At 42.0% G+C, this 9,477-nt stretch overlaps 1 protein-coding gene across 7 annotated transcripts in view; it reads left to right on the forward strand.

The window, feature by feature from the left end:
* Tnik (TRAF2 and NCK interacting kinase) overlaps window positions 1-7,936 on the forward strand; it is a 427,262-nt gene extending 419,326 nt beyond the window's left edge. For 4 of the 7 annotated variants that reach the window (XM_060378162.1, XM_060378164.1, XM_060378166.1 and 1 more), the window contains 2 exons: window positions 27-166; window positions 2,143-7,936. In XM_060378162.1, coding sequence (XP_060234145.1) covers window positions 27-166; window positions 2,143-2,226 — 224 coding nt within the window. In that variant the 3' untranslated portion in view covers window positions 2,227-7,936. Of the gene's footprint in view, window positions 1-26 lie in introns of all 7 variants that reach the window. The other 3 variants (XM_060378161.1, XM_060378163.1, XM_060378165.1) reach the window with 1 other exon arrangement.
* The last annotated feature ends 1,541 nt before the right edge of the window (window positions 7,937-9,477 follow it).

Here is a 9,477-nt window from a genome sequence, read left to right on the forward strand (position 1 = left end):
GCAGTTTTGGAAATTCCTTTTGACAGCCTACATTCATTCCAATCAGATAATGGGCTGGGGCGAGAAAGCTATTGAGATCCGGTCAGTGGAAACAGGACATTTGGATGGAGTATTTATGCATAAGCGAGCTCAAAGGTTAAAGTTTCTATGTGAAAGAAATGATAAGGTAAATCCGTTTCAACTTTGCTTTAGTGTTTGCATTTTAAGAGACCACCAGGTACCTGTGAAACCTTCATTTTCCTTTATACTGACTTGAGTCACATCTGTTAAATGATCAATAACTATCTTGAAATGGCATTACTTGGTTTGATTCATGCGACCATTCAGAACCTATAACTCATGCATCCAAGACAACATAAAACATCTAGAACTTCCTTGTAAACTCTTGCTAACTTTTGTGGCCCCAGGGCCTTCTGGTAATTTAGCAACCATTGCAAACTCTCCGATGCACTTAGAGCAGCTGGCCCATCATTAATCACCTCACAGTGGGTTAGCCTTACGCTTTCACTTCTACGCCTTTCACAGAGATACTATTGGGACCTAGTTTTCATATTAAGTGTAAAAACATCTGACATGTAGAAATATGAACTTCTGAAAAACGTCACTCATTTCTAAGACATGTAGTCACAAACTCAACCCCTGCCATGTCCTTCCTGTCTCATTTCAGCCATGTGTCTCCTGACATGTCACAGGGGGGCTACATTCCAGTACAAGTGACCATGCCTGGCCAGCATGATCTGTCACCTTACGGGAGTATACTGAGGTGGTCATGCTCAGCCCCGCCCTCCATGTAGAGTAATTCAGTCTCTAGTAGCTAATCTATATTTGTGAGCCCACCCACTGAGATCATGTTCAGCCTAACAACCATGTCCACATAGAAAAGAATGGGATGGGTCGAACTGTTTACATTTCTTTGTTCACCCCAGTTCCCCAGAGGCCAGGCTAGTCGTGATCCAACCCTAGTAAAGTGGGTCTGGATTCTTTGAACCTGGCTAACTGCTTCTGACCTGGTGTGGTCTAGTGGACAGTAGCTGTGGGAGACAAGGCTGGTTACCAGGGGTCTTATCAGAGTATGTCTGAAACTAGATTTATCAAGTAAGACTCCAACACTTCCGCAGTCCTAGATGCTGAGACATGAAATGTTCTAAGTGTAGACAACCATACTCTAGTTCTTGATGACCAACCCCAGCAGGCCTGGTCCAGCCCATACACTCAGACTGGAGCCTCTGGGTAAATCCCTGAACCCACAACCAGGGAAAACAGCAACCCTTTCCTTTCAGCAAATCTTCACTGTCCTCTGACTCACTGACCCCGTAGAGTAGCCTTACTTTCCTCTGTAGCTTTAGCTAAATGTCAAGCAATTCCACGAGCTTCTTGAGAAGCCATGGAGACATAGTAGCACAGACTTTTCACTAGTGACACCTACTCGTTCCTCAGACCACAAACACTGGCTGACTGAAGGGCTACTGCACAGCCCCAAATATTATTTTCCCGGGGCCGTGGTTCACTGACATTCAGCTCAAGTAAGCAGTAATCTAAATTCTGCTCACTTCTCCCAGGCCTTTGATAAAGTAATTGAGCTGGCTCAGACCTAATGGACTGTGGTTTTGCTTATTAATGCCATTATCTCCTCTGGCCCGGGATCTGCCAGCATCAGCAGAGACAAAGTGTTAAACCGTAGAGCACCAGACTGAATATGCATCCAACACCTTAGCCTAATCAACCATAGCCACTCTTGATTACTTTGTTTTCAAGTTTAAAAATTGAACACTGAAATGGTACAAACTGTAGGTAGGCCCCCAAATTTTGCCCATAACTTCAGGTATTTAAAGGGATTCTCTTCCATCTGCCTCCATATCAATTACAAGGGAGAGAAAGATAGCGCCTGTACCCTTTTTTAGAAATTGTCATTGTCCCCACCAGAAGTCCAGCAATAAATAATAATGTTAGAGAACATACGTGAGGGCATGAGGGTCTCCAGACAGTGTGCTATCTCAGAAGTCACTGCCAACACTGGCCACTGAAACAGCTGACACGTGGTGAGGATAGGGCATGTGAGAGAAAATGGCTGGACAGTTGAAGAAGAGAAGGGGGAAGAAAAAAACCATGAAGCTGAACTAACTTGTTTTTAATTTCAAACAGGTATTTTTTGCATCCGTGCGATCTGGAGGAAGTAGCCAAGTGTTTTTCATGACCCTCAACAGAAATTCCATGATGAACTGGTAACAGAAGAGCACTTGGCACTTATCTTCATGGCGTTATTTCTATTGTAAAAGAACATAACTCATGTGGACGTATGCCAGTCTAGAGGCAGAATCAGAAGGCCTGGTTGAACATACCGCTTTCCCCGTTTCCTCTCCCTCCATCTCTCCCAATATGGTCCTTCTTTCAGTGTTGCAGCCTGGTTGAGGAGGAGAGAAAGGTGGCAGGCGTGTCTGGGAGATCCCGAGGATGCTGCATTGTCTGTGGACAGAGATGGACTGTGTGCCCTTCGGAGTTAGGGATAGAAACAAATATTGTGTGCTCTTATGATTAAGCTGTGTTTATGCTGGCTCTTCAGTTCTCTTGGTTTGAAATTTTAACATTTTTTTTTTCTTTACCACCTTACTTTGTAAGAATGGGGGGAAATGCGTACTGGGAAATTAGTCTTTTTTAAATTCTGTCTGCCTGCTAGCTTTAAGTATATGGTTTGTTGTAAATTTTCCAATTCCCAGTAGTGAGAGACAGCACAATAAATGTACTTACCTCCCTCCACTGAAGGCCAAAACCGCAGAGGCGGGTAATTTAAGAATTCTCTTGCCTTCACCAACCCAAGAGGCTGTTTTGTTTTGTTTTGTCTTTTTTATTATTATTATTATTATTGCTACTGACTAATGAATTTTTGAAAGAGAAGCAAAATAGCTGGTTTTCTCCTCTCTGGGGAAATAGATTTTAAATGGCTAAACTACTAGCCTTAATCTAATAAAATCAACTACCACTTTTGTGAGTCTGACAGGCCGTATTTTGATATGGCCCTTTCTAGAGTGGAGGGTGTTGAATGGTACAGGGATGCCATTGAGTTGAGTGGGCTTGTGATTGGGGAGGGACTCTGGGATGTAACTGTCCCTCGGTTATTATGCAACAGATCAGGGCAAAAGATGGGATGACAGGTGGGTCACCCAGAAGGAGCTTCTGAGAAATGAGCTAATATGTCTATGTAAATACACACACGTTCTTTCTTAAAGGCACAAAGCCTCCTTGCTAAGAGGTCCCTTACTTCAGGCTTTGGTAAGACTGAGACTGACTGAGATTTTTCCTGGAGCTTGGATTACATGACAGCCAAGCTCTGGAAACCCAGCTCCCTCCCAAGGGTGCCGCTTTCTCAAGATAAAAAACTGTGACAAGAAAGAATTGCTAATAAATGGTTCTGAGCTGCCTGTGTTTTCACTGGGTCAAGTGACTAGACTCATAAGCCTGCAGGCACCAACAGCTCAGATTTTAGGGAAACTGAAGGCAAGGCTTTGGCCAAAATTCTGAGACCCTAATCACATTATGTTCCTCCAAACTCCCCAACATACTGTTAACAGCATCTGTGCAGAGATGTGTATGTATTTAGTTCAGGTTGACTTGTGTCCTTATTAAAAAAAAAACAAACATAAAAAAAACAAAAAACAAAAACAAAAACAAAAAAAAAACAACCCTTACTCGAATGATTTGAACCTTTATGTGACTGACTGGGATATTTCCCAGAGCTATAAGCATGGCCGCCTATGGTATCCAGGTGTTGCAAAACGGTATCTGTGCTGTGCTTCCTGTTTTAACCTACCTCGTTTTGTTTGTTTTGTTTCTCTGTTCATCACAGCGGTGTTATATCCAGGAGACATATAGAGAGCTCAACTGGCAATCTCAGCTGCACTGAGTATTTTCAAAACAGTAGTTGACCAAATTGTTCTTTAAAATTGGAGGGAGAAAAAAAAAATCTCCAATGACAAAAATCTAATGCAGTTTGTTTTTAAAGAATGCAATTACTGTAAATGGATCAAAAAAAGAAAGACAGAAACTGTGATTCTACTGATTTTTGCCTAAACAAAATGAGCAGCTTATGTACTATAAATGAGAACGAAACATATGTTAGGAAAATGGTACTTTTTAAATCTGGTGGTTTGGCCAAAGGGGACGAGAAAGGGAAAGTATTCTGAGCTCTGGACTAGGTGATTCTGTAACCCCTGAAGGTGATTGTTGTTTGCAGTTATCTGACGAAGGTAACACGCAGGGATGTAATGAGCGTGGTCTTCAGGTGATCACCACGATGTGCCCATCACGGTCCCTCTAGCTCTCAAAAGCAATGAAATCCTCCCGTTCTCATTTTTACCGCTGGGGTTATGCTGCCAGACAACACTGTCTTCTTCAAATTCCATGGGACAAATTCAGCAGTAGCTCTGGGTTGAATTCAGCAACTACTGGAATTGGATGCTGACGTGGACAAAAATAATACGGATGTGTCTCCAAATGTGATTGCCACCAGGCTCTTTATATTGCTGCTGTGATAGTTTGAACCAGAGGCTTCCTTAAATTATGTTGCAAACTGATCTTTGTTTTTATGTTTTGTTTTGTTTTGTTCTTATTTCTAAGCGATACATCTAAAACACACAGCTTTAAATGATTTTTTTATTGTGGGACTTTGGGTACAGTTAAGAAATAAAAGGGAATCATTGTGTTTAAACATAAGGTAGTTTGTGAATGTATTTTTTAAAATCTAGATTCATTGGAACAAAAAAAAATCATAAGAAAACATACTAATGCCGTCTTGTTTACAGTATGTACAGTGACATAACATGACATGAGCTTTTTCTGGTGCCAACAAAATAAAACACAGACGTTAAACATCAAGCCATGCCTTTTATATTTTTGTACAAATATTTTGCACCGAGCATATGGCGAAACCAAATTTAAAAGGGCCCCGCTAATCTCTGCTCCTTAAAATACATTATAGAAGTCCTTGAAGCAGTTATCCTCACAAGTAAATATTCTGGCACTTATGACAGGTCTCAACGCTGACATCATGAGACCTTGGTCATGCAAAATACATCAGAATGGTGCCCTTGTGGTTCTTCATCCAGTTCCCAAATTTGGGATTGATTTTTGTTTGTTTGTTTTTCTGGTGGGTGTGTTGTAATTTAAAATGTTTTCTCTTTTGATTTTTCTTTTAAAAAGTTTTTTTTTCCTCCGAGAAATTAGACAAGTTTCTGTTTTTCTACAAGGAGGAATAGCCTTCCTCCAAAATTAAGCTTTAGTAGACTTGTCCATTCAATGCAATTGACCGTGCAGCAAACACACTGAGCGTGCCCACACCACAGCCTTGGTCTGGGACCTAGAAGGAAACCACTGTAACCGAGTGCTAACCAGGATGTTGTGCTCAGATTCCTGTATTCGGTGAATGGTAGATATGAACTGTGAATCTTCCCCCCCCCCCACTAACTTCATTCAGGTCATACACAACCATTTCACACCAAACAAACAAAACTTACATCAAGCACCACATGAAATCTGATAGGCCTGGTTATATGGAGCTCAGTTTCTTCCTGGGGGGATTTTAAACAAACGTTAAGACCTAAACTTGTTGTTGTTGATTCAATAGCATACATAGAAGTAAGGGCAAACTCTTACGAGGCCACGTGGACAGGGCTCCGTGTCTCTAACGCTGTCATACTACCATTGTCTTCTGGGATGCACACCTAACACACCTTGCATCAAGGACACATTTTTTTAAAGTCGCTGTAATTCCTGGCTGTCACCACCTTCTAACAGTTTTCTGTCTGCTCTTGTGATGCACTGATGATTGTGTCTCTGGTCTTTTCCTGTGCACTAGTGTAGAAAGAGGCGTGATACTCAGGCCTGAGCCATTTGAGTTTTGTCCATTGACAAAGAAGGGCCAAAGTCTGACTTCACAGTCCACAAAGTTCTCTTTAAAAAAAAACCGCTTTCCCTGCTACTGTGTGTACAAGTTCCTGTCGTTGTTCTCCCAAACCATGCACGCATTCTGTGTGCGCTGTCTTGGAAAGTCTTCGTACCCAGGCACCGTTGCCTTCATGCTGACTGCTCTGCACTATACAGTGTGCTGCATTATTCTTAAGAAAGAATATATAGGTGTTGATCAAACTTGATCTTGACGAGTTTCAGGAAAACATGAGAGAACTGACCCCGGTCCAAACACTCCAGAGGCTCTCTGGTACTATGTTCTGACCATCTCAACAGTTGTAAATTATGGATTACCTTTTGGTTCATTCCTGAAAAGTTAAATCTAACTGTCTCAAACAACACGTGCAAACCCGCTGTCCTTGAGACTACATCACTGTAACACAAAATTTAACCCCGAAAGTCTAAGTCTTTATTTACCTGCTGGAAATTCACATAAATGCCATCAAATTTGGCCTTGCTCACTTCAGCAGCAATAGGGACCCTACAATGAGTTGTCCTTCCATGAGTCTCACATACTGTGACTATAAGATGCTCTCTATTCCAGAGCCAGAGAGTAGGAGCGTTTTACAGTTTGCAGGTCCAGAGCTGACAGCACGGACACTTCTGCCAAGTATTTTGTAGTGTTACTTTTATTTCCGTACTGTGACATTGTTCTGGGAATTTCTCCATAGACATTTTTGAGAGTCAACAATTTGCACAGCATTAAATAATATGAGATCATGACCCTGTACTTTGAACTTTATCCCACTGCCATGCCGGTCCATGAAGGCCCACAATACACAGCAACAAAGATTTCCCCAAAAGTTTCTAAACAAAAGCTCCCTGGATAAGGTTTGTACTATTTTAAGTCAGATCAAAATCTCAATAAGCATTTGGATGACTCTAGAAAATACAGTTGAAAAAAAAAAATGCCCTGAGGTTTCCGGATTTCCGGCTGTGTGTAATCCCCTTTGCACTCATTTACTCTGCATGAGTTTGGTTTTGATGATTTATCTCTTACAGGCAGCAAATATCTATGCTTCCATAGCCCCATTTGAGAATCCCTTCCCCAGGTTAAAGCATAGCAATGCATAAAGCATAGCAATGCATAGTGTTGTTTGCTTAAGGAACCTGAACCATTCGCCTAAGTTAGAATTTCACATGTCGGGTGGCAGCCATGGGGGAGAGGACAATAGCCTACGTACATTTTAAAACTGCATGTTTTAAAAGGACTTTCCTTTTGGACGATTTAGCTGTCTTACGCGGTTACTATGACTGCAGAGAGATGGCAGATCTACAACACTAGGCAAGCATTCTTTTGCAGTGTCTGTGGTTGCTTACATGTTTAAAGCTCTAGTTTTCAACAGGGTTCTGAATGGTCAAAGAAATCTGGTGAAACTGGATACAGTCGGCCCTCTGTATCTTCCTGAAAAACTTCCAGCCTGAAACTTTTATTTTTCAGTATGCTCTTTCCTTCACTTATACCACAATTCTTCCAGTGCTTTCTAGAGGTGTCTGTGCTGCGCTTGGGAAGACTTGGGCAGGCTCTTTGCCAGAGTACCTAGACCCGTATCTCGGGATATGCTATTCTACATTATTACGGACGACATGTGGACGCTGAAGAACTAAAGGGAACAAGGCACATGCTAACTCCTCATTGCCATTCCTCCTTGTTCTTCCCGATACCCTCTTCCCTGAAGCTCTATCATCTACTGAGAAAGTCCCTCTGTCCCCTTCAGTCACTCTCCCATGTCTCCATGTGTTCATCCCATGGCCCCTGCCATTTCCCACTACCCTTCGGATGCTTGACGATTTTAGTATTCATATGACACACCTACAAAAACTCTGGCTTCTCGTTTTCCTGATCCTGACTGGTGAACCTTATTATGAATGACTATAGAAGCTCCTAAAGCTGTAGTGGAAAATTCTTCCCATTGGCTCATGGTGCATCTTATTCATCCTTTCCGAACAAAGGCCATTGTTTCACCCATATCCCCTTTTCTTTGACATCATGAGTGTCTTCCATTCTGCTGGAGGTTACACACATTAATGATACAGGGTCCTGAATTACAACCCGCTCCTTGGCCCTACCACTCCATTTCACTTCCATCTCTCGCTCCACTACCCCAGAGTAACTGTGTCTACTCACTAACTGAATTTCTTTCCTTGGCCTTTTGAAACCTTTTAAATCAGTCTTTCATCCCCAGGATAGTCGCTTTGCTGAGGGTTTTAGTGACTGCCTCCCTGCTCAGCGCAGCAGCCAGCTCCCTGGCTGCATGCTGCTAAGCTGCAATCTTTGACTCGGTCAGGAACTGGTTCCTGAAATGGCTCATATGCCCTGCACTTCCCCGTTTGCTGGCGTGTGCTAGTAGCTAGGACTGGTTAGCCCTTTTCTTCAGTCTTGAGCCTTGGAAACCGTCATAGAACGTATTCTCATCTCCAGCCCCAGCCTCTTTCCTGAATGCTGGACTCACATTACTAATTTCCTAAAAAGCATCATCATGTCCATATGTGCTGGGTCCCAACAGAACAAGCTGATCCATCATCTTCCACAGATTGTCAAGTGTCCATTCTTCCACACCAGAAAATCTCTCTGTCACCTCTAATTTTCCCTTTCAAATACCGTGTTTTGGAAATGTGCCCTCCCTTAGATTCCGGGAATATCATGACTTTATCTGGGCGCTGGCCACTTTCTACTTGGCATGTTGCTTTTAGAACACAAGCCATTCTATTAAACTCTACAGTAACCCCCCCCCCGATGGCTTAAAATAACATATTCATGTGGCCAATAAAACCACTGAAATACTCTGACCCTAACTTTTGACCTTCCTCAACTACTGTAACTCCTTCTTTGACCTGTTTTTCTCTGCTCACTTGGATTTGGCCATGCAGTCTATGCTGTGGTATCTCATCCAGAAACCTCATCCATCACATACCTACATGGCTTACTCCTCTTCCTTGAGATCCTGCTCACATATATTCTTTTTCTTTCAGAGGGCTGTTTTATAAAAGACCACCACCCATAACCATTTTCTGCTTTACCACCACTCAGCTCTTTTCATCAGCTGTTTTGCTCTTGGGTCTGTCTTTAAAGTGCTTTGAAGAATACCTAGCAGACAGTAGCTGCTTGGTAAATGTTTTTTGAATGGATACATGAGTGAAAATAAACAATAACTGTTTGAAATCAAAATGGCATTAAGCTATGTGGTTAATTTTAATTTCTATACCAAAATTAAAAAAGCCATCTGCAGAGGCCATTAAATTATTGACCGTAGCTTTATTCTTCTATAAAAATAGAAAACCCTGATACTTTACAGTCCTGGCAGGAAAGACACCTGACATTGACCCTGGCTATCCTTTCTTGCTTCATGAATCATTTCACAAACTAAGTTGTGGGATTAGAAGAGAAGCTTTTACATAGACCACTAAGAAAAGCAGCGGTTTAAAACTCTTAGACCAACACAAACAATGGTCCCTTTAAAGCTATTGTCATTTCAAAGAAAAATATGCAGATTCGAGGGTGTAGGGGGGAAGGCCCTT

The sequence above is a fragment of the Meriones unguiculatus genome, chromosome 2, assembly GCF_030254825.1.
Source record: "Meriones unguiculatus strain TT.TT164.6M chromosome 2, Bangor_MerUng_6.1, whole genome shotgun sequence".
Taxonomy (NCBI): domain Eukaryota; kingdom Metazoa; phylum Chordata; class Mammalia; order Rodentia; family Muridae; genus Meriones; species Meriones unguiculatus.